The sequence below is a fragment of the Varroa destructor genome, unplaced genomic scaffold, assembly GCF_002443255.2.
Source record: "Varroa destructor unplaced genomic scaffold, Vdes_3.0 BEIS01000001.1, whole genome shotgun sequence".
NCBI classification, from domain to species: Eukaryota; Metazoa; Arthropoda; class Arachnida; order Mesostigmata; family Varroidae; genus Varroa; species Varroa destructor.
Window position 1 is genome coordinate 49,557,434 of NW_019211454.1, and position 24,053 is coordinate 49,581,486.

The following is a 24,053-nucleotide window of genomic DNA, read 5'->3' on the forward strand; positions in this document are numbered from 1 at the left end:
TCGCCAAAATGCTTGCACGTTTATGGTAAAATTGAATTTGAATTGCTGCGGGTGCTTCAGTACACAGATAAAGCACACGTCTCGTGTCGAACTATATTTACATCGCATTCAGCGTTAGCAGACATTTTGACCGGTTGCCGTAGTAGTTACGGCAAAGCACAAAAGCATTTTCTGTCTAAGCAGGTGCGAACTACCGTCGGCGGCTGGTGTTCGTTGAGACTACGAGCAGTCTTCTTCTGAAAAAAACGTATAAAAGTTGTTCGGGCGCTCATAAAAAAAAAAAAGCTGATTCAATACACTCAGCGATTGCCGATGCTGTTAGTGCACAATGCTTAAGTCGAGCATGCCTTATGATGATTTTTGGCGAGCGTATGGGACAAGAGTAACGTTTCATAAATCACATTCAACTCTCAGATAATCTAATTGAATGGCCGATGGAAACGTAGGACATATCGATTCGTATAAGCGGCCGCCATTTATTCCTCTACTTGGCATTCATTCTTGGCAGTGAACAGAAGGTACCCAACATACTAGGAGGACTCATGTGCTTCGAGCATGAAGATGGTTTTCGAATTTGAACAACGCCTTCACCGGGATAATGCACCAAATTTTTCTAGGACAAGAAAACGATGCGGCTACTAAAATTTTACAAAAACGGTGATAATATGAATCTAGTAGAACGAAGTTTCCCTTTTGTAGACAACCGACACACTCGAGAGATTCTATAAGCGACTTGGAGACTTTCAGAGTTGTGTTCATTGTGATGCGATATGTACGGCCGTGGACCTTTGTAGGAGCTCAATAAAGCAATACAACATATCCTATGATGTCCTCACGATCGAACCAGTCCTCAATACGTTGGATCATCTCGATGGCCTTGGGTCTAAACCACACGTCATTAAAGCATTCCACTAACTGAGGTAGTCGTAGTCCGCAGGTAACGAGTACTTCTGATTATGAGTTTAGCGAATTAACAACAGGAATATGCCATGCACCATTGAATCTAATCAAAATCGACATAAATCGCTTTCAAAATACAGGTTTACTTTTAGTTAGGTGTTTTCGCAGTCCTCTATAATGTACTTCCGTAAACTTTCTCAGCCTTTAGAGAGCTATGTATTTTACCTTGCGTGTACTGGGGTTCGCGAGGTCGTGTAGAACTGGCAGTAATCTTGCTCTGCGTGGAACTGTCAAGCTGTCAAGCTCCTTTTACCTAAATGATGATCACTAAATGATTATAATCGCCTCAAAACACTTCTCTGTTGTGTAGTTCGGCTCTGGTTGATCCGTCACTATTGTCCTCATGATGGTGGAGTGCAAGCATGTTCGCTTGCCAAATTTAAAGGTACATGACGTGACCTAGGTTTGACCCAGGCTTGCGGAATGGTATAAGTCGTGTTCGCTCGAAAAAGGACCTGATTTATAGGAACGGCTTGCGAAGCAATATCTGGTTGCCACAAATGATAGACCCGTCTTCACCTTCCCTGGAAACGCCTAAGGATCATTCAGTGATGTTATAATCGCGAACCACGATGTGCTCCTGGTGATTACGGAACAGCGAACAGCACAGATCAAGCTGAGTAAAAGTGATCACAGATATTTGATCTGCTTAACGTGTGTTGATGGGGCGAGCGCAGCAGCATTGTCCCCATCTATGAGGATGAGAAAACTCCACTGCAGCCGACTCCAAAGGGAAACAAACAGGGAGTGTCGAGAAAATGACAATACCATTGGCAAACGACTGCTTTAGCAATTTCTTGTAAATATGTTGTACCAAGGGCGCTCTAGGCAAAATGCCGCGAGTGGCGGTTGACATCAGGCAAGGCACCCGACCCAGACGGAGTCTCCGTTCAGGCCCCGAAGATGTCCATAAAAAAGGTGGTCTATACTATTCCAAGATCTGACTTATCGACCTTTGCAAGCTAGGCGGTCTTCTGACACATGAAAAGAACACATCAAAAGTATTGCGTAATGTAATTATCACCAAGCTTGAAATAGAAGTAGAAGAAAGAAAAGTTCAAAGCTCAAAAGGGCAGCCTTTTTTCGAAGCTGTCAAGAAAGTTTCCGATAAAATGCATTGAAATAGACAGAAAGTGTGAGAAACGCGGATAGGGGGTCTTGTGCTTTCGACATGGCGAACTGGTCCGTGATTATGAAGGTGCTTGGGGGAAAGGGTTCTCTATTTATGAGTACCTACCTCGTCACACCTTATAAATAAACTGTCGAACGCTGGCCGCAAAACACGGGGTACCTCGACGGTTGTCCCCTAGGGACTGATACTACGCCCTTTTCTGCAGAATTTCGCGTACGATGACGTTTTTAACATGCCTGGTCTATTAGAGGAAGCCGTGTTTGTAGTGTACGCCAATGACCTAGGCTCGCCGAAAGAAGGAGGTCCTCCTTAATAGAGTCAGTCTTGCACTAATTAAGATAAAGGCCCGGATGAAGAAGCATTTTTTTCGCGATTAGATCAGAAAAATGTATGGCTCCTAATTTGACCAACAGAAAAGTGTACCAAGGAGTGAATTTCTGGTTGAGTAAAATTCCGATCGAAATTAAGAAAAAAGCTCAGGTATCTCGGGGTGCTCCTCGGCATAGGGTTTAAAAGTAGAATATTCAGCGAGGAAGGCTATGAATGTTGTGAAACTTATTCCGGGGTAGCAGGATCATCGGAAATCGTAAGACATTTATTGGCGACAATTGTTGAAGCTGTTGTGCTTTACGCTGTTTTCGTCTGGGCTAACATAGCCTTCGACAACGAGAGATATGGAAGGATTCTACTTGCTGCGTAAAAAGTGCTAATATCAAAGTAGCCATTGCATACCGAGCTCCACCGAACCTTTTTCCTTGTCAAAATGTTACCATCGAAGCTGCTGGCTAAAAAAGAACCTTACGCCATTTAGAAAAGAATTCTCTTTGGAATAGATCCAATATACTGGACGTGACTCGGGGAGCGCCATCCTTTCATGGGGACGCCTCTGTCTTACTATGTTATCCAGATGCTGATCGTTAAAGTCAATTGCACACGTAAAATGGTTGGTATCAAAAAGACTGAAGTAGAGTTCTTTTTCTAGGCGCTGCTGGAAACTTCGACGGAGTTGAGTAAAATTATCAGTCAAGAGCGTCGTTAGGGGAATACCGAGTTTGGTAGAAAAATAGAATGCCGCCAGTAGATTTTTGGAGATGATGATGCAACTAAAGGAAACGTTATAACAGATCAGAAGCCAAGGGTTTCATTTTTTTCATTTTTTCAGCTCTTACTCCTTACCTCTCTTATTTTAGTATGAGAGAGGGTAATGGGTGAGAGATAGGACACGGGTTAGCCTCGTTACGAACAAACCTTTCGCCTTCCACAAGCCATGGCCGAAAGTATACGCAAGTAGTTCCAGATAGTACTCCAAGTTACCGAGGACTAAGGTTTTAATGAATGTGAGTCCCACAGTGTTAGGCAGAGGCCTGTGGTTCGAATTCGGGCATAGACACATTTCGCTCTGTGTTGTGAGCCAGTTGTCTCAAGCATTGCTGAACGCCATAGCGATGATTAGGATACTATTATTAAAATTGGCTTCCAATCATTCAGTAATTGAGAGCTTAACTCATGCCATACTTATCAGATATGTCAGTGTGATTTTCAAGTACTTGACTATTTTTAAGTATCTGAAGGCAATCGTGCCGACGAATGGCCAGATTTACTCAGAGCGCATTACGGAAAAAGATGCGGCTAGGGATAATTACGAGTGTAGGAATACGTACACCCTCGAAACTTTCTTTATGCATGACGCTGCTTTCGTTCGCAATAAAGGCGGCTGTCCACGATATTCGAGTCGGCTGCGAAAACCCCTCATTGTAGCAGCTCGAAAGACTTGACCGGGTCAAAGCTTCGTTTTTACAGCACATCATTAAACTGTATTTTTATTGTTAAACCGATATGTGTATTTTGTAGGCAACAGGCCGTTATTTATAAAGAATCTAGCACGTAAATTGAAGTTCCCCATTACTGACTATTCGGAATCTATCAAAAAACCGGAGAGAAAGAACAGCTAGATCGACGTTCATGATATCGGAGCTATGACTAATAAAGCCTGGAAAGGACCCAGTGGAAGGAACCGGTACATTTTGCGCATGTGTGGGTCTCGTTACATCATGGACATGTATGGTGCTATTGTGCACTGTTATACACTATAGTCTACAATGCAACTATAACAGCCCATAACTACAGCCCATATCAAGCGTGTTCTGATACACTGAGAGACCCGCTTTCCGAGACGACACGCATCGATTGTGTCAGCTGATTCTAAATATCCTGTATTTTTCAAGACATCCGTGTTTAACAGCTTTTCTGTCTATGAGGAGCGTATTTGTGGAACAATACAGTGGATCTGAGTTATAAGCCAGCATCGGGGATGGAACAGGTTGAACTTACTTTGTCATATATCGTCGTAAAAATTAAGCCAGATAAAATGAAATATGTATAGACATAAGTTGATTCAAGTAACTGTGTGGTGAATTTTTGAACGATCGAAAGCGTAAATGTTAGATGGCCAATAGATCTCTGAATTTCGTATCACCATATATATTTATATGCTAAATATGCTGTCATATTTATTCTAATTAAAACCGTATAAGTTCCGTAGAAGTTTGGCATACCTAGACATAATGTGGCGTCCGGCTTTCATTCAGAGCATTACAACGGTTATGAACTTGTCGTGTTCGTAACTTTTCATTCTGAAATTAAATCCGGTTCATTTGCAACTGCAATCTTTTTAGAATTTGGTCTAGGTAGCCTTAATATTAGGAGTATAGGGGACAGAGCTTCTAGATGTTCATTTCTTGAACTTTAATGAGGCCAACTAAAATATTGTTATAATAATAATATAATAGTGTATATAATATAAATACTATTTATTTAATCACGTTTGTCGTGTAGATTGTAACGAGATTGGGATTAGTCCGGATCAGTTCGTCCGAGTAACTGAATTCCGAATTCGTCAGAGAACGTGCCAACTAAAATAGTCAACGATAGCGTGGCGCTGAATCGGTCGCCGTTTTTTCCGTTATAGCGCATAGACAGTTCGGCCAAAACCGCACCGTCTAACTGCACATTATCGTGGCATAGCTTTTCTGACTGACGTCTGAAATTATCTGGAGCTTCTGAGCTGATGCTGTAACGACGCCTAAACGTGCCCGTTTTCTGTAAATTCAGTGGATACTTTGTAAATGGATATATGTTAAATAATAGGAACTTTTCTAGTAAAGGAAACGGTTCTCACACACACCTGTACAATTTATTTTCACAAGAGGCAATACAATCGATAATAATCAATTCAATTTTAACCTTATTCAAAAAGATAAGTTACTGCGGATGATCTTAGACACCTTGTATGTTGTTTCAACTTTAAGTTTATTTAATTGATGTAGTTTTATTACACCATACGGCTTGTAGCTTCAAATGGCCTACTATCAATGTGTTACTTGGTCATTGTGCTAAAAAATAGGCCGCACATCAAATCGGTTTATGATCGCAGTGAACTACGCTGCCTCAGTTTGGTTAGACATGGTTCGACCCGGAAGTGCAAGATATCTGTGAAAAACAAGAAAAAAAAAAACTTTTATATACATGACTTTTTCAAATCAACATTTCATTCCTGCTCTAAGTATCTTCAAGATATTACCATATTATGACTTTTCATATAGCTCTAAATCCCTGACTTTAAACCTAATATCCAACTCTCATAATGGGTAGCTCTAAGTGTTGTATCTGCTGTATTCACTGCGTATTTGAAGCTTATCTTTATAAGCCTTTACGACTCAAAGGTTGTTTTTGTTACCCTAGGTTTTCACCGTATCCAAAATGCATTTCTGTTTATCTCTCCATCGATAACGTTAAGTCTAATCTCACACAGCTTTATAAAGGTAGACAACGAATTTTTCCTTTAACAAAACACGAACAGCTGAGACCTAGCTAGTGTTGTTGGTAGCTGTTTTAGTATGTATTAAAACTATCAACTGGCTTCTCCTTGTCTAAGTAACAAGGACCCTTAACTGAAATAAATCCATGTTAGACTTACCGAGTAAATGCGTGCTTTCGATGTTTATTGTATTTAGTTGAATGAGACAAAGGGCAAGGCGTCTATGCCAATGAATATGGCGTGGCGTTCATCCTTCTGATCTAGTCTGAAACCAACCGTCTAAAAGTGAGCACAAGCACTTGATGACAATGTAACAAGATTAGCTTGCCAGGTGCCACCCATATCTTGTGTGACACACATTGAGTAAACTCAGACGAATGCTGCATTTTAGAAGAAGTTTATCAATCAATCAATATATATATATACTGATTGATTGATATATATATATATATCAATCTATCTACCAAGATATCAATCAATCTATCTAGTATATCTAATCTATTTAATCTAATCAATCAAATCAATCAATCAATCTATCTATCTATCTATCTATCCATCAATCAATCTATCTATCTACCTATCTATCAATCAATTTATCTATCTATCTATTTACCTATCTAATCAATCTATCAACTAATAATATATCAATCTATCAATCAGTCAATCAATATATATCTACCAATCTATCTGTCTATCAATCTATATACCTATCTATGTATTTATCTATATATCAATCTATTTATATATCCATCCATCTATGTATCTATATACCTATCGATGGATCTATCTAATAATATTATTATTAGATATTAATTAAACATATTACTCGATTCGTTAAAGCGAAAACGATGCCTACAGCGGACCTTCCGCGGAAGCCATAGTCAAACACGCGTTAATTACATTTACAGGGTCATTTGAACAAGATGACCTTTTGGATCAGCGTGGAGGCATCTCCATCTCTTCATTAGCTCGTTGCCCCGGTGCCTTTACATCGCCCTGGATAGATGTGGGAACGAATCCGATGTATCTCGCCTGTACAGACACACCGGCATGCACTAGAATTGTTTAAAAGATAACAGCAAATCAGACCACGATTTTCGCATGAGCCATTGCGTTATCGTACGCTGTTTTGTCAATGTTATATAGGCAGGTAGAACTCAAGTAATGTCTTGCTTGTGGCTTTTTTCTTGCATTGCTACCAATGTTACCTACAGGCGGATCAGACCTACTAGCGTTCGTAATTTGCTCACAAGTATAACAAACATCATTAACATCGTCATATATTTCAAGAAAAAATAAATTAAAAGGTGCGGCATTTAACCGACGGATTCTAAATGTTAGCACGCGCATATACAGACTTATCAGTAGTTGTTGCGCCATTGTTGTTGCCAAGCAGCTTTAATATTTGCTGGAACAATCGTGGACATCTTCAGGCTGTTTCCGCCCTCGGAGGCTACGCAAATTTAAGTGAGCTAAGGGAAGTAGTGAAAGGAGACGCGTATAGACGAAGTCGGTGAACCGATCGGGTAAAGGATTATCTTCTCCGATTTTCTTCTTCAAATTACGTTCTCTTTCGCTTTCCCACTGTCTGTCTGTTTTCACCCCGTGTCTCCCGCCCTACGACGTCACATTCCTCCGTCGGTAGATTTTCCCTGCAAAATTATTGTCGGCGTTGTATTTTAGTGTTCGCATATCCGTATGATAGCACCCCAGTGGAGCTGTGGCTCGATCGCTTAGTGACGCGCACTTTCGATTGTCAGCTATTATGGAACAAAGGTAGATCTGTTTGTTTGACGTGTTCATTCGTATCTAAACGTCGTCAAAATTTGAGCTCGGTTCGGTTCCAGCCGACGAACTAACGACCGTGCGCCGTTAGCGTTAGGTTCTATGTATTTCATCTATTTATCCAGGAAGCTGCCATTGATTTCACACACTACTATTATCCCTCCGTAGTACTTGCAAAGCGGCATGGCGACGCTGTTAGGCGAAATTGATCCAATATAAAGCGATTCGTCGCTCTATTTTGTCGCGACGGCGCTAGTGGCATTGTGGCGCGCTGCACCTTTCCGTGGGATATGTGGTCAGTCTTATCCTGCTGCCGCCCCCAGCGTTCGGCGTACGTTCTGTTGCTGGTAGGGATTGCGACGGTTACGGTAGAGTAGTAGTCCTAGGTGCGGTAGGGGTGTCCACGGTTGTCAGAAGCTACACGCGATGGTGCCGCTCGCCTCAGAGCGGCAACGAGACGGTCAGACTTCCGCCGCAATGCTGTACCCTGCAGCGGGGCGCAAAGTCACCCCTAGGCTCCGCCTCCTCAGCCCGCCGCTCGGCACGCTCCTAGCGGCCGAGACAAGAAGCTCGTGGCGGGCCCCTCAGTGTGGCGCGGTCGTGGATCGGAAGGGGTCCCGCTCCCGAAACGGCAAGGGAGCTGGCGAGCTAAGAATTCTTGCGCCGCTAGGCGCAGGTTAGGATTTGGTGACGCAGGAGGAAGGAGTTGATGTTAAAAGGTTGCTTGCTCGAGCTGGTTGTGGCTGAAAAGGAAACGACACAAAGATATAGGAGCAGAATAGAGTTGAAAGTGCTTGTGAATGTGCAACGAGCCTAAGGATAGAGCAGATTGCTGGAAATAAAGGGTGGAAGAAGTCACGAAGGGTGAAGAAAACAAAGGGCGAAATGAGTAAAAGATTAAGTTATCTATGTTGCACAATGCAAACAGAGCAGTAGAGCTGGCGCTCGGTGCGTTACGATATACAAGAGAGAAAGCACTCTGGAGAAATAGCCTAGGTCAAGCTGAGTACGAAAAGGCTGCCGCTATCGTTGAGGCAGCAGTTTTTAAGGAAAAAGTCACCCAAAAAAGTGGTAGCAGCGTGGTGAAAAGTTGTGATCAGGTCTGGCTTTAGTGCGTCGGAAGTGTTGAAGACGACGCTGATGACGTCGATTACCGCATCGTTCATGAGCGGTGGCTGTGTGCTTGTGAAATGTTCTAAAAGCAACCAATAAAGGTTGTTACGGCAAAATGAGGAATCCGAAATAAATGCGAAAAAATTGTGTACGGTCTACGGTGTACGTTATTGGGAAGTACAACTCTGTACAAGAAAGAAGACAGATATAGCAGAAGCAGCCGCGATTTGAGTAGAGAAATAAGGATGTGTTTTGCTTAGCAGTGGAGACAAAAGGTGAAGCAAACCAGACACAACCTCTGAAGGCCCTAGAAGGCCACCCCGAAGACCACCCGGGGTCGCCTGATGGATTACCCTTGTCCAGTTTGTTGCCTTCGGGTAGGCGCAGGACCGAAGTAATGAACAAAAAAGTGAAGTGAGCAAGTGAACAAAGTGTAAAGGAAGGAAAAACAGCTAGAATTTCTAGAGATAGCGCGTGTCATAGCCAATAGCGGCCGTACCACTGTTAACGCCTATTCAATTTCACTGCCAGAGAATAAAAGTGCATTGACGAAATAACAACTACAAAAAAAAAACAGTGCTTAGATTGATTCTCCTAAAAGTCTTGGAAATAAAAGAATCACAAAAAGATTAGACGAAACCACCCACCAAAGTTAATTTCAAAACGAAAAGAAAAAAACTTCTCAGACGCTAAATTACTCATTAAACTTCATTATCATCAAGCTCTCTTCGTCTCAGGAGTGTTCAGCTACATCATGTCATTTTTGAACGGAGGGTAGGTGACTAGGAATTAAATTGTAATTTACAGAAAACAAAGCGATACGCATTTTGTGCTTTTTTTTTTTCTTCGTATAAAAACTGATGAAACAGGCCCTTTATGAATACTTATATTGAAACATTTGGCTGAATAGTGCGCGGTTCTGGTATCTGGAAAACCTACTAAGAATAATCGACTACCCAGCCATTCTTTGGTTGCCTAGCCCTGAGTCCATATTAGTTTAACGCAAAACACATAACAACCTCACTCCAGGAAACTATCAATTTCGTTGACTTATGTGTATATGTTCATCATATAGCATAGCTCAATCTTCATGAAATGTATATGTTAATGGCGATGCAGAAGGTCGCCGTGTCATAAAGTTGTTCTATGTTTTTCGTACGCTTTAAGGAAATGCTCACAATCAATGTGCTTAGATCTATGTTGTTCAAAGGTATCGTCTCGTAATCCTATGCCATTCACGAACCCGAGCTGCATTGGACGACTAGGATTATCAATGTTCTTCAAGGAACTGCAGATAGAAAAAGACGGCATTTAGTAATATCGATTTCGGTGTTCTATGGCAAACGCTTTCAGAATTGCTTTGTCACGCACCGCCAGTGAACCAACTGCGCTTCGTTAACAAAGTAAATTTGCTTAATTTGTTGTGATAGAGCGGCTCATCTCAGCAGCTTCGTGATAGCGCAATCGCTAACGTGTTTACCTGCTAAGCTCAAATACACGTGGTGGTTCAGGCCTGAAATAGTGGCTACGCACATCTTGTTTCGTGCTGGAAATCAGTCAGTTAAAGGAACTATTAACGACCTAAGCAGGGGACAAAAACAAGCCCAGAAAACATCTTAGCCCATTTTAGCAAGATGTGCAATAGTATTGTAGCGTAAAAGAACTTGAGTCTATTTGCTTGACCTCACTGTGTCTTTGAGGTGGTTAGTGTCTAATCAACGTAATGACGCGCAATAGCGATCCAGTCTTGATCATTTGAGGACCACCACAATGGGCATCGTTGACGTGACCGGCTACAACTAAACATAAACAAATAACAATATCGATCTAAGCTTAGTCAGCTTTATTCGGTATAATTGACTTAAATAAAAGGAATTCTCGCATCGTCAACTAGATAATGATGAACGGAATTACGACTTTCAAAATACACCTTTGATATACATTTCGTGGCAGTATTTATTTTCGGCTCTTTTCGTTGCAATCCATGTATCTGCTTACCGTCACGGTTAGCGGGGTTCTGCTAAACATACATTTAACATACAGAAGTCACTTGAAGGGGATCCTCAGCGAGCGTGCGTGGATACATGTACGTCATAAGCAGGGAAACATCCTTGCTACGTATATTCATATAGATGAAACGTGCGGTTCCTTGTAGTGTGGACTGTGAAAGAAATAAAAAAACGTCTAATACAAACAATTGTATAATATATTCGTATATATATGTATATAACCCTTCAGTTATATTGTATTTTGGTACACCGGAAATTGCCCTGGGCGCTGCGTGAATTGATAACGAACGCAGGTCATAGGCGGAGAAGTTAGAACAAATGGGAGGAAATACGTGATGATGGCACCATAGAAAGAAATGTCTTGTGGCAATCATCGAGTTCGGAGTCGGATTAAATTCTCCGCGATCAATGTTTCCCGTCTCTAAGCAACAGTCCTCTGCAAATCGTGGTGACTCACAGTGGGGCAAACGAAACATTAGGCAAGGTAATGAAGGTTCATATTCACTGCTTTGTTACACGTAGCTCTGGCCAGATTCTCCGTCGTACTTGTCGTTGAACAGATTATAGTGCTCTACCTTCGTGTTCTCTCAGGCCAGACTACGGCAGTTTAGAGTGAGTTAGTCCAGGATGAAACGCAACCGTTTCTTGGGTCAGAGAAAATATAATCGGCTGCATTATATTATAGATTAGAAACAGGGCAGTCTTTACGTACGTTCACGTTGGGTGGTAAATGCCTAGGCTTTTGTCACGGATATTTATATATAACATCAGGACGGACATTTTATTAGCGAAAATGTATTCGTATCACAGAACTTTAATAGGCTTAATATGCACGGACTTGTGTAATAATAAAAACTAGAGTAAATTTGGCCAACAAGAAGACAAACAAACGAACTATCGTTTCATCATTTTTAATTCAGGCCACACGCATATGATGACATTTAGCAAACGTGAAATGGAGAATTATTGTGATGATCTTTGAATCAGATTCAACTCTAGTTTGGTACAATTATCAACGGTATATTCCTATTCCCGATTCATGTCGACTCAAAAGGTCCGTTGCGCTAACCACAGTGCTTCGGTACATCACCGCGTATGTGCTTAAGGATATAACTTTGCATTTTTCCCTATACTAATGAATTTTCCTTCGTTTGGGAACATATATAAGGCCGTGCGATGTAAGGCAATAGCGCTCCACGTGGCCTGCACGTGCCTCTTAGTAAATTGTCGCTGCGGCAGCTACGGCACTGTGTTCCTCTGTGGTTACCCCTCAAAGCCTTCGTCATAATGGCTAGCGAGAAAGGTTTGTTCGCCTGCTGCTCTTATTATTATAACCGCTTACAGCACCGGAGCGCTTGCAAGCGGCATTGCAGCTGTGGCAGAATAGGACATCCTGGTGGACGAAGCCAGCAGGGACTGCCTTCCGCGCTTCGCTGTGGAGTCAACGTACTTCGCGGCTCTGTAGATCGGAGTTGAGAGGGGCAGCTGGGTCCGTACTGGCGCTCGTACGACTTCTGCTGAAGGTGGAGAAGCCTGTGGAGTTCCACCTGGACCCGGAGTCCAACTGGCGAAGCCTGCGGAGCACTCATATGGTCATCGGTGTTGTAAAGACAACCACAGCGTGATGCGGTGCCGGTACTGAAAAGGCAACTGCCAAGTTGCATTGCGCTGGAACTACCGGATAGGCGGGTTCGAAGGAGGCGGCTCGTTCTATCCGCGGTGTGGAAGTGTTTCGCAGTGCCTGTGCTCCGAGGACTCTTGCGAGCACCCGCGAAGTACGACGGCCTACTTCCATGGTGTGAAGGAGGAGGTAACATCGAATCGGCATCCGATTGGGGAGTCCTCGCTTACTCGTAACGTCCACATGAAAGCCACCAATTGGCTAGAGGTCGCGACGGTTGTTGCTACGTGCTCGACAAGGCAATTATGTGTCGGTACTTCGTTGAATTAGCGTACATGGTCAGTATAGATCATTGACATAGGTATTTGTATAGCAAGAATATGCGGTTATATCCCTGTTTCCTTATATTGCCTGTATATGAGCTGTTGTGATTGCCGATGGCACGCAATGTAGATGCTGCAGTTACTCGAGGGACGATTCAGCGTATACGAACCTGGCAAAAACTAGGCGATATGAACGCTCTTTTTCGCCAACGATAGAAGAGTAGCAACCCTGATTTTGTGACAAGGTGACAATAGCATACGATATAAGTCGAGGTGGGAAGAGTTAATAGAAGTCAAATGTTTTGTAATGTATTTTACACTTAGTTTAGATATCACAACATTCATAGAAATAGCTTCCACGGCCCACTTTATGGTCGTAAGGGACTAAAAGCCGATACTGTTTCAATTTTCACTTGAAATTAATAAAGATGGTTTTTCTACAAAATTTCTTTACATTTTCATAAGGAAACAAGTTTTACAAAAGTATCGCTCTACACAATTAGAGGACAGAATGCACGGCTGCGTCGGTAACTATGACTGGTCATAGCCGTTTAGGTGCCGCATCTTTAAATCTATAATTTTATGCTACTTAATAATGAAGTTCGGAAAGAAGTTCCGTGCGGAAACAAAACGACAACGATAGCAGTTAATCCCTACCACTTGATCAGCATTGTTAATATTCCCTGCAGCGAAGTTGCATGTGCATTATGCATAAACTTCACGAATTAAAAATGGTAAAAGATCCCGTATTTTTTCGTTCCTTTCATAAGTGAGACACGAACAGAAAACCGCACCAACTAGTTGTCAACACGCTTCCGTTGTCCCTGTTATCTAATGTTTCAACGATAGGTTATAGCCATTAAGCAACACGTTGGGAAAGCACAGACAAGCAAACCACTGCCTTAAGAAGGCATATACAGCCGATTTTGATATCAACGCGCGACAGTAACTGCAGCTACTGCAGTAGGTCGGACGGACAGATACACGATAATTCAGTAGGTCTTCCTTCCGGGAATAACCCAGATCGCAGGGTCCAAGACCATAATAGCAGCCTAGGCGACCCTCATAGCTGCCTTCGTTGTTAAACGATAAACAGGCCCGTCCTAACGCGTTCTATTCAGAGAGACAGGGAGCCGAAGCCGATGCAACCCTCTGCCCTCTTATTTCACAGGATCTGAAACTTATCTAACGTTGGCTTCTTCAGTCTCCAATGCATGTATGGAATTGTTCCTGAAATTTAGTGGGTTCCAGCTCGGACGTGGTGGAGCCACGATGTTCAATGCTCTGTTCCCGCTTCAATCTGTCTCGGCGTGACAAAGTCGTATCGTTCCTCTTGTTGTACATAATAATGATAAACACTTACGTTGAATTTACAGCCTGTTGCGTGGACGCACCCGTATAGCTCCATGAATTGGGGTTACACTAGTATTAGGAGTGTTTTTGTCACCATTAGTATTGTAAGACAAATCGAATTAAATGTTTAATTGCATGAAAAAGATTTGAATCAGCACAACAGATACAGTCGTTCAATCTAAATAATCAATCAAGACCTATACACAGCCTATGCTCCACACTCAACCTATATGGTTTCTAGCGTTTCTAGTAGTAGTTCTGCAGAATATATACAACTGATTAGGGCTATATGGCAAACTATTGATCGACCAATCCATGAAATGTATTTGCATGAAATGAGCTAACAGGACGCAGTCGAAATGCCTATCGTCCACTGGAGCAACAAGCAGGACAAAAAATATATTAGCCGTTTGCTGCATGACAACCTGACAGTCTATCATATACGTATATAACGTCCAAATGTCGAAGGGTGAAAATGGTAGCCCTTACATTCATGCTTTAATATGTGTGTTAATTTTAGAAGCAAAACCAATTTGAGCCAAACTAGCTAAAAAAAAAACTTCTCCGCAAGTTGTTTTTACAGCACTATCGTTCCTCATGACTACAAGCCCTAGAAGGACACGTCATGTATGATTCGTGATAGCTCTTCAATTGTTTCAATTATTCAGGCGAGATTCTTATCGCAGCTTTATAAAGTATGATACACATGGCCAATGTATATATACGTCAGAACAGTTTCACGCGGCATTTTTGCGCGTCAATAAAACACTGAGAATTTTCTCTCTACGCAAAAAAAAAAACCGTTAAAGATTTTTTAGTTCTACAAGTTTAGCATCTTCTGTTCTATCTGTTTCTCTCTGTATCAAAGTAGGGTAAAGTTAAATGTAAAATAGGTGTATATTGAATTTAAGGAACAGGTTAGACTGTATTTAGATTTTTCTCAGCCTGTAACAGATCATAGGGCAAGAATTGGCAGAGATTACAGTGTTTATTAACGAGAACCAGCCGCTTGAAATAACGCCGGGATGTTACACTGTACCAGCCAACAATTGATGCGGTGCTTTCTTTTTAGGTACGACAACAGCAGAGACTATCGATCGACCGCAAGGCTCGAACACGCATAGAGGCTAGCTCATCGAACAATGTTACACGCATACTTTATCAGCTCAGAGAAATCGGCCAGGACGAAATCACTCGATTTAGAAATGAACCGATCGTCTACATCGACGACCTGCAACTGGATAAACACACGCTGGTCACCTGAAGAAAAATCATCCCTTGGAGTAGTTCAGAGAATGACTTATTGTGCATGTGCTTTATGGCAGCTAGCCTCTGTTAGGACGCGATGAGGTCGTATCCTGCAAAAGCAAACTGAAGTTCATCGTGCATCGGGTACATTATTATATCAATGGTGCGACGATCTACAGAAAGCAAAAACGCGGCGTTGAATCTGGAGTGAGTTTCCAATAGTGGATCATTTAAGCGGATGTTAGTTTTCTCTGTTTAGTTTACTTTTGACCTCTACGGAGATCTAATGCCATTGTGTATGACAGCGAAGTGTGTGGGGACGAATGCACCAGTTTGAGACGAGAGAAGTGGCCTTCCTTTGGAGCGTTGCAAAATTCAATAATATAAAACGTTTTTAACAAGTTTTATCTATAGAAAATCAATTCACTTATTCACGACTGAATCAAAGATCATTCCTCTATTTGCGGGGTCGTTCATCTTCTCTACTAACATTCATCACCTATTCAATAATATGTCTAAAGTGTTAATAGTTGATTGCTAGGATAAGGCTAGTCATTACCTTTTGGATAGACACTGCAATCGCTACGTAAGTCACTCATTTCTATGTAAGCCTTTCAATGTATGATGTGTCGCAACATATACAAAATGCCGTACATGCCCCCAACTTGACCCACCCTCTTTTACTATTGACGACATCAAAAAAAAAAACACAGTCTGTCGTTAAACTGGGTTTAATAGTCTCAACCTATTTTGGCAATGGACTAGTAGCAAACCTGTTCGAACATCCTGCTTTCGCTTTGAACTTTTTTCATTTTGTCCCCCCTAGTCACATTCAATCTGAAGCGATATATGGGAAGGCATTGCTTCTAGCTAAATTCGATTCAATCAATGTAATGTAATGTGAGGATATCCACAAGCGAGTGAGCTGAAAGTCAGTCAGGATTCAGCCTAACGTGGGCCTGCAGAGAATACGCTGCCTTAATGTTAGCTCGGTGCCTTACTTGACCTAACCCAGACCGCCTGAACGGACTTGGATACGACACGGTGTATGAAAACAGAAACAATACTGGATGCCGGGTCCATGCAGCTACTTTAGATGGGCGATCTTCCTTAAATTTTACATGGAGACAAAAAGATACTAGGATAGAAGAAAATAAAACACAGAGCTGTCTTAATGAATGTCATGATTACTGATATAAAAGTTAATCTTTTCACATCGTGCATAGCGCATTTGGTATACGTTTAGCTAGCGAGTACCTCCAGGATCTGAGCCTCATTTAGGGCAAAAGCCCTTTCAGACCTCTATATCGGTCTGATCCCTTTTGCTATGCCCGTTGGTATCGATATTTTTTTTTTCTGCATGAACTTCTGACGTCCAGGTTGTTTTGTGCCTATATTTAAGCAAATAAGCTATAACTATGAATAACGCAAGCAGCGGACTAGTCTTAAAGAAACCAAGACCTGATAATTTTGGCCATTTAATGAGCTTGTCGCTACACAATCGGTACTATCGATTCTGTTTCGTTTAAAAATCAATTGGTTATCTGTGCATCTTTCCAAGCTTGAGAACGGCGCAAGTTTAGATCGAATACCACAATTTTATATAAATGAGAGTTACGGTAGAGAGTATCATTATCTAGTAGGGCATCGCTACCGTTGGAATCAAAATGCATATTAAAATGCAATTGAATTGGTCTTGGTTTGTCTAATTATATCGCCGATGTTTCAGTACGCAAAAAACTGAAGCTACGAGAAAAGTGGATAAGGTAATTGTAAAAACGTGTCGCCTGCGCTGCAAGAACCCGTCTGTGATCGAGAATATCAGTTTTACAACATCCTCTCAAAACATTACTGAAGTAGATGGCCTTAATTTCATCACTGCAAGTCGATGGTGCCGCGAAAATTGTAATTTACGTATACTAAAACTTGAGGTGTTAATAAGAAAAAAAAAGTCCAAAAAAAACGCGATTGGCTACAAGCGGCATCTGGGAAGTACCTACTTAACTGAAAAACATTCTATTCTTCTATTGAAAAATATTCTTCAAGCAGTTCAAATCTTAAGGAACTTATGTGTAAGATGTCATACATTCACAGGCTTAACCACTCTAATAAAGCTCTGTGGAAGTACACACCTAATAAAATAATCCTATCCTTCCAAGTAGTCGGAAAATACGAGCTATATTAAAGTTACATGCTGTTTTTGTTCCTCATTCTAAGGCCAACATATTTGAATACATGGGCTGTAAGCATGAGTTTTACATTTCAAACGACGTACGTTTCCTACTCCCGTGGATGCATCCTTCCAAATAAGAGTTCGGTCTAACAGAGTGCTCAACGATTAGACATCAGGTACATATAGAAGGTCACTGTGCTACCGTCTAGGAAACAGACTGTCTATGGCCGAGGGCCACATTGGCAACCCTGAGTCACGGCTATGTGCCTTTGAAGCAAGGTAGATAAGAAAGAAGCCCATTGTCAGTACAGATAGGCGTATTGTGATAGATGTGGCGACTAGACCCGCCCAACCGGTCGCCAAAGAAGAAGGATGCTCCGCTCTAAGAACGGCTGTCGTGCATTGGAGTTTCGACATCTGGAGCTCGGGGGTAGCTGCGAGTACAGGCCCTCATTCTACAGGGAGGAAATAGAAGCAGACGGAGCTTACAAAACACAGAGGGAAGATCAATGCGATTGCTTTTAGCAATTCCATTAACTACCTACCAGTGGACCAATGCTGTCACACTAAGTGACCAGTGTGTGTGTATGCTTCGTTTGCCTAACTTTGTGGGTAGCGCTGTCTTTTCTCCAGAAACGATGATTGGCACCTTTGGGGTACTATATGGTCTAGCGGCAATGCCACCCCACCTCAGTCTACGATAAGGACGACCTGACTAAAACCTTATATAGGTAATTTTGCTGTCTGATAATGTAGAGAATGATTGTTCGGTAATAATTACTTGACGTATACGTCAACGAAGAAGAGTAAAAGGAGCATGAATTTAGGTTATATTAAAAAAAAGTCGTCTTCTTTTTTTTCATAGGACCATACACTTAAGGGGTGACGACTTGATTTCTGATAGATAGCAAACTTCTATATTAGTAGGTTAAAGAGAATCAATGTTTTCCATGGATGTCAGTGGTAGAAAATATTTTGATATATTTGTTTATTAGTTAGATTAGTATTTCGGCAGAGACAGAAAAAAAACCCCATAAAAATCATTGATATAGCTTAATTTAGTACATGGCCTTGGTAAGTGAATACCCCTACGTGTCGCTTCTTGAGTAGGTTTATCTTATGCAATATCACAACAACCTGCATGTTGACACCTCGAATAGACGTTGACGGCACACATTACTTCACTATCGTCATCCTCAATCATATCGTCTTTGAAAAAAGGCTCTGTCTTAATCAGTTGTATAGTTTGCGAAATATTGGTGGTTTATCCTTCCTCAGCTAAAAGTTCTTCCGTTTAAAAGTTGCGCATGGCTATTGTGCCGGAACACTGACCTTTTGTGTTAATCGCCGAGAGTTTGTTTCATCAAACCACGGAGCTTGTGGTCGCAGAAACATATCAATATCCAATTATAGTTTTTCTAGTTTCCCCTGTTCATCGTAGATGAGCTTTTATCGCTTGAAGTCCATACAAGAAGTACATTTTTGAAAACAGATGTGCAGTTGGCACTAAAAATCGAATAATAATCAAGGATCGATCTGAACTTGGGACCAGAATCAGTTTTTGCGCCAACCACTTATTTATTCGTGTGACTTTTCATATGATCGAAAGTTCTTGGCTTGAAGTAGAGATCAGGGCAGGCGTAATTTCAAGATCGTTCTTGTAATTGGCCATAGCAACGGTTCATGAATATTTCATTCAATTTCTGACATGGTGTACGTCCTTCGTCGCTTCATACATGATTCAATTATAGTCCTCGTCATACGTTTTTGTTACGCATTGATATGCCAAGTTTTCATTAAAACATCTTCATAATGAAAGCGAACCGATTCCAGATTTTAGTTAGTAGTCTTAACTTTTATTTAAGTGTGACACATAATTTTCAGTTTTTAACGACGAGACGAACTTATTGCCGAGCTGCAGTGCACCCCAGCGATGTACAAAAAGGAAACAACAGTCGTTTGTCTATATTTCTTTGTATTTGAGCCACTGCAGGATGGCCCGTTCTAGCAGAAATGAAAATCCAGCAAAATCATCTTCGAAATTGAGTTAGTTAGTATATTTGTAAATAAAAATTTACTACCTAGTTAATGTTCCTTGCTGTAAACTTACTTCGTACTGGCGATGCTCTTCAAACAAATACAACATATCACAAATTGAAACTTAATCATTTTGGCAAGCCTAGTCGCCCCATAAACTTTGGAAGTTAATTAACTTTAATTTTTTAGCACATTTAGGTCAAACAACGATTGAGTTGCATTGCGGTAACTTGAAAGCTCCTCAGTTTATATGAAGAGAATCTACTTTGAACAGCGCGCAGTTTCGACGAAAGAGCTTGTAATAGCTGATATTAAATAACTATAGTGTTAACGCTGGCAAGCTCGACCCGTCGATCAGTGGCAGGGCCAAGTTAAATGTGGGAAACTTGAATTAGCATGGCACAAGAAATAAACTATGATTATTTGCCGTACCGTTCTTAAGTTCTATTAATATACGTCTCGTGTCTATAGCAACGTTCAAACTGTGATTTGTGGGACCCTGACTAGCGAATGTAAGGCGTATGAGAATATTTTCAACTTGTCATAGCTTCCATTTCGCTTTGCTTCGCAGTCGTTAACTGGGCTGATTTTATTGAAGCCACGGTAGGTTAAAACAGATTGGATGGCTGTTCTCACATATTTTTTTACAGAGTCAGTTTTTGCGGTGTACGGAAGTCGTCGGTGGCAATGACTAAATTCTGAACTGTTTTGTGGGTTACACCTAGAGAGGCCTAGAAAAAAAGACAAGGGCGCAGGGACTGTAAGGGGATGGTGGCAATGGTGGCCCTTCAATAAATTTGAAACATTCGCTGGGAATCCAAGCAGAATTCCGTCTTTTTCTTCCTCTTTGTCTTTCAATGTCTTTCTGCTCTCGAACTTCTTTCTCGTGTCCTTTCGTTCCTCAATTTCTTGCACTGTGATCTTCTTCTGTATCCGTTCAGCTTCACTCACCCTGTGTGAAGAGGCGATGGCCGCTGTGGTGCCCTCTACTTGGCGGTATTCTCACGTGCAAAATTAAACTCAACTATCGTTATATTACAAACTGAGTCTTGGGACCCAGGATCCAGGAAGGGCTATCTGCCTTTTTCCCATTAGAACTCTTCTTCTGTAGGGAGTAAAGCAAAGAGCAAACCGAAGGTCTAGAGCCTCGGCGGACCTCTACCTCAAATCCTTTGCAAGGAAGAGCAGGGATTTTGTGGTTGCACGCGCACATGGAGGATACTAGTTTGGTGGTGGTAGGATAGTTGGGAAAAATGGTGGCTTTCAGGCTGACTTGTGCTGGCTAGCCGGCGGAAGGGTACCCCTTTTGATAGCGCAGGCTCAAAGCAGGGAGGTACCGGCGCCAGCTGAGAGATGGGCAAGGGGAAGAGATGGTGAAGAATACGGGAAGCCAAATGTGGAAGAAGGGATTGAACGTCGGAAGCCTTGAGAATGGTATATGGGGACTTAGAGAAGACACGAGACAGGCCCAAGGGGAACGAGCGAGCGTACTTTTGACATAAATGAGAATAGATTACTTGCTGGGCTGGGCTACTGGCTCTCACTCCGGTCGATGTCGACCCACAAACACTCCCATCGCTCGCTCTGCCCGGTTCCTCTGCTTCAATTACGGCGAGGCACACACACACTGCGTCTATGCGCCGCTGTACATATTGCCGAAGAAAGCCGGCTGAAAGACGGTAACGGCTTTCTCTAATACATGAAAAGCAATATCGCGATTACATCAACTGTGCGAATACACAAGAGAAAGTTAAAAGTGATTATGGGCAGATGAACATATACCAGCGACAACACGCGCGTCGAAGAATAGCGTTAAGCAACGGCCTCGTGGAAGTGGCGTACAGGATGATACCTTTTATAGTAGCCTTAAGCGTATCAACAGCATTAAGCGCGGGATAATCTGTACATAGCTATAACGTATAAGTTTGCGAGAAAAAATACGTGGAAGACAGAGAGGCAAGCTGAAGTTGGCACCAGCAAAATTATGTTACAGAATGACATCACTTCAAAACCTGAGTGATTACGTCTCTACATAAGCGCCTGTTTATAGGTTGAGGGCGATGGAATCTATGTTAATGAAACGTGGACGACGGAAGCCTTGCAACCTATGTAAAGGATTCTAACAACGTCGACAATTCCAGATATTCGACAGACATCGTAGTGTCTATCTTTTGTTTAAGAGTATCCTTGTTTTTTGAAAACAACACGTAACAACAATAGTATATGCAGGACTTTATTGTTCCTAATTTTCGTGGGATACTTTACAGTATTCGCTGGTATCAGTCTTCTCTGTTTATGTTGTTCCCCTTTAAATTTGCTTAGCATAGTCAGATGCCGTTTTGGGTGGAGCTGGATCAATTGATGCACAAAGTACCTCTTCGTAAAGCTTTTATTTGAAGTTGCCAGTGATACCTTAAGTTGAAAGCCGATCATAACAGTGGCTGTCGAGAACGGCAACCACCCTCCTCACACTTCAGCATTGCATCTTTTCACTTCTCATTTTTGAAAGGCCTCAACTCTTCGTCCCCTGGATGCCAACATTGCAGTCGGCCCTTATTTTCATCCGAGTCTCTTGGCATACAGAGGAGGAAGAGCAGAACACCTCGCTCGTCAGTCTATCATTTTTGCAACGATATCTCTCGTGCGTGATGTGAGCAGCGAAAACATCGAGTAGTCTTCACGGAGCTGCTGCTGGTTCGCAAGTCGCGCCATAGTCAACTCGTTCTTATAGTACCTATAGAGACATCAGGGAGACCAATTCTAGCCCTCTAAAGGTAAACCGATATGAATCGCAGAGCGCAACGCACCTAACACAGATGGACAGCCATTATGGTAACACGTTTCAATTCAAAGACTACTATTCGACAAGACAATGCCCAGTCAATCAAAAAGTAAACGCGTAGTTTATAGCTAGTTTATGCCACTCGTAAATTAATAGCATATTCACTGAAGAAGGTATATTATATATATATATATAATAAGAACCGATTTTCTGCACACGATTTTAGACGAAGTATCTATCTTGGGAGAGCGACAATGTCACGACTTAAAATGCACACCGAGACGGGATATCGCCCTTTCGCTTTAGGTGGCTGTACATTTGATCTCCGTAGTAACTGTTGATTTTGTATACAAGCTTGAATGAGCTTACGACTAAATTATTTTATTTTGGAGTTGACAACGCTTGTGGAAATGTATCCGTTAGAAATGCTCTGTAAGCAGGAGACAGATCACGTATATATTATCTTCACTATTCGATCCTCTTCTGTGTCAATTGTATGACCCAAACGCACTGTGCCAGTGGAAATTCCCAGTGTGCTCATATACGAAGGAGCAATTATGGTTTTCATATGAATCACCCCTTTGGGACTGCGTAATCTTGTGGGCTATATAAATTTCAATTCCACGCTTTCTTATCAGCGGTCCCCTTTGTCATTATTTACAATTGCCCTTGCCACAAGCCACAGTACCCCCCTGCAAGTTGTACACCTTCAATATTCGTGGCAAATAACGCGCGCAACATTTTCACTGAACACGACCACCTCCACCTTACCGAAGTTACTCATTTTTTTAACGCCCTTCGCTCGATCAACGTTATTTGATTTTTGTAGTAAGTTTTTACGACATAAGCCTTGGCTCAACCTAGGTCCTGTTTCCGCATAAGTTAAGTAATATGTGAATGATCAGCTATCCAGCCAATGACAGGCTTAGCTAGGTTTTTCTTAACGGAAATCATCAGTAGCTAATAATAACTTTGGAAATATCCTTCAGGCAATCCTGAAATACCCATCAAGACATTGAAAGAAATGGTAAATGGCCCAAAAAAAGTCATAATCGAATTTCTGCCGACTTACTCTCGTTCATTCGCGAACGTCGGGTCACAGATTTTTGCCACTTCACTGCACAAAATTGATCTACACGCTGTAGTCTACGTAACCACTAGATTTAATGCAAAATGCGCAGATGTAGGCTCGAACTCTTATACATATGTGTAAGAATATATATATATATATATATATATATATATATATATCAGTTATATCACTTACTACGTATAACCACTTACTACGAGGCTCCCAGAGCCTAGAATTTTCCAATATTTAGGTCGATTTCAATCCGTCTAGCGGAAGTAGAATTGCGAAACGTATATGTATGAAAAATTATCATTTCAATATCGAAAACAGAGTCAGATATTCGACTAGAGTGTACTGTCAACGGCTTCTTCAGCCTCGAAAATATCTTCGAAGTGTCATCTCGGTTTACGTTTTCCTTTCAACGTCCTTCAGTCTGAGTGTGCTATACCTATTCGTGGTTCGTGATGGGCAGACGGTCAAGTCCCGTGTGTTGGCTTCGCTTTCTCGGCACGTTATATGGCAACCTGCTCTGACCTCAGGACCTTGGTTAACAGCAGCTAACCAGGTACCGTGATGTCGGCCCGAGGTTGGAACGCCTTTACAGCTACGACGGTTCGGGTTTATAGGC

The 24,053-nt window shown here is 41.8% G+C and overlaps 1 protein-coding gene and 2 long non-coding RNA genes across 7 annotated transcripts in view; 2 read left to right on the forward strand and 1 right to left on the reverse strand.

The window, feature by feature from the left end:
* Positions 1 to 4,917: 4,917 nt before the first annotated feature.
* LOC147758761 (uncharacterized) lies at positions 4,918 to 8,215 on the reverse strand. Of its 4 annotated transcripts, none has more exons than XR_015319522.1 (4): positions 7,268 to 8,215; positions 6,736 to 6,941; positions 6,069 to 6,174; positions 4,918 to 5,581 (listed from the first exon to the last, which is right to left on the reverse strand). It is a non-coding gene; the product is annotated as an uncharacterized LOC147758761 (long non-coding RNA). The 4 variants fall into 4 exon arrangements; XR_015319521.1 differs by having other exon boundaries at positions 6,766 to 6,964; positions 7,268 to 8,212; XR_015319519.1 differs by having other exon boundaries at positions 6,736 to 6,964; positions 7,268 to 8,212.
* A 48-nt stretch (positions 8,216 to 8,263) lies between these two features.
* Positions 8,264 to 24,053, forward strand: part of VGlut (Vesicular glutamate transporter) — a 139,204-nt gene continuing 123,414 nt past the window's right edge. For both annotated transcript variants that reach the window (XR_002675417.2, XM_022817108.2), the window contains exon 1: positions 8,264 to 9,581. Coding sequence is in view for 1 of the 2 variants with exons in the window: in XM_022817108.2 (XP_022672843.1) it covers positions 9,562 to 9,581 (20 nt within the window). In the remaining variant the exon portion in view is untranslated. The remainder of the gene's footprint in view (positions 9,582 to 24,053) is intronic.
* On the forward strand, positions 9,592 to 17,505 carry LOC147758762 (uncharacterized). The gene is made up of 2 exons (XR_015319526.1): positions 9,592 to 12,775; positions 15,186 to 17,505. It is a non-coding gene; the product is annotated as an uncharacterized LOC147758762 (long non-coding RNA).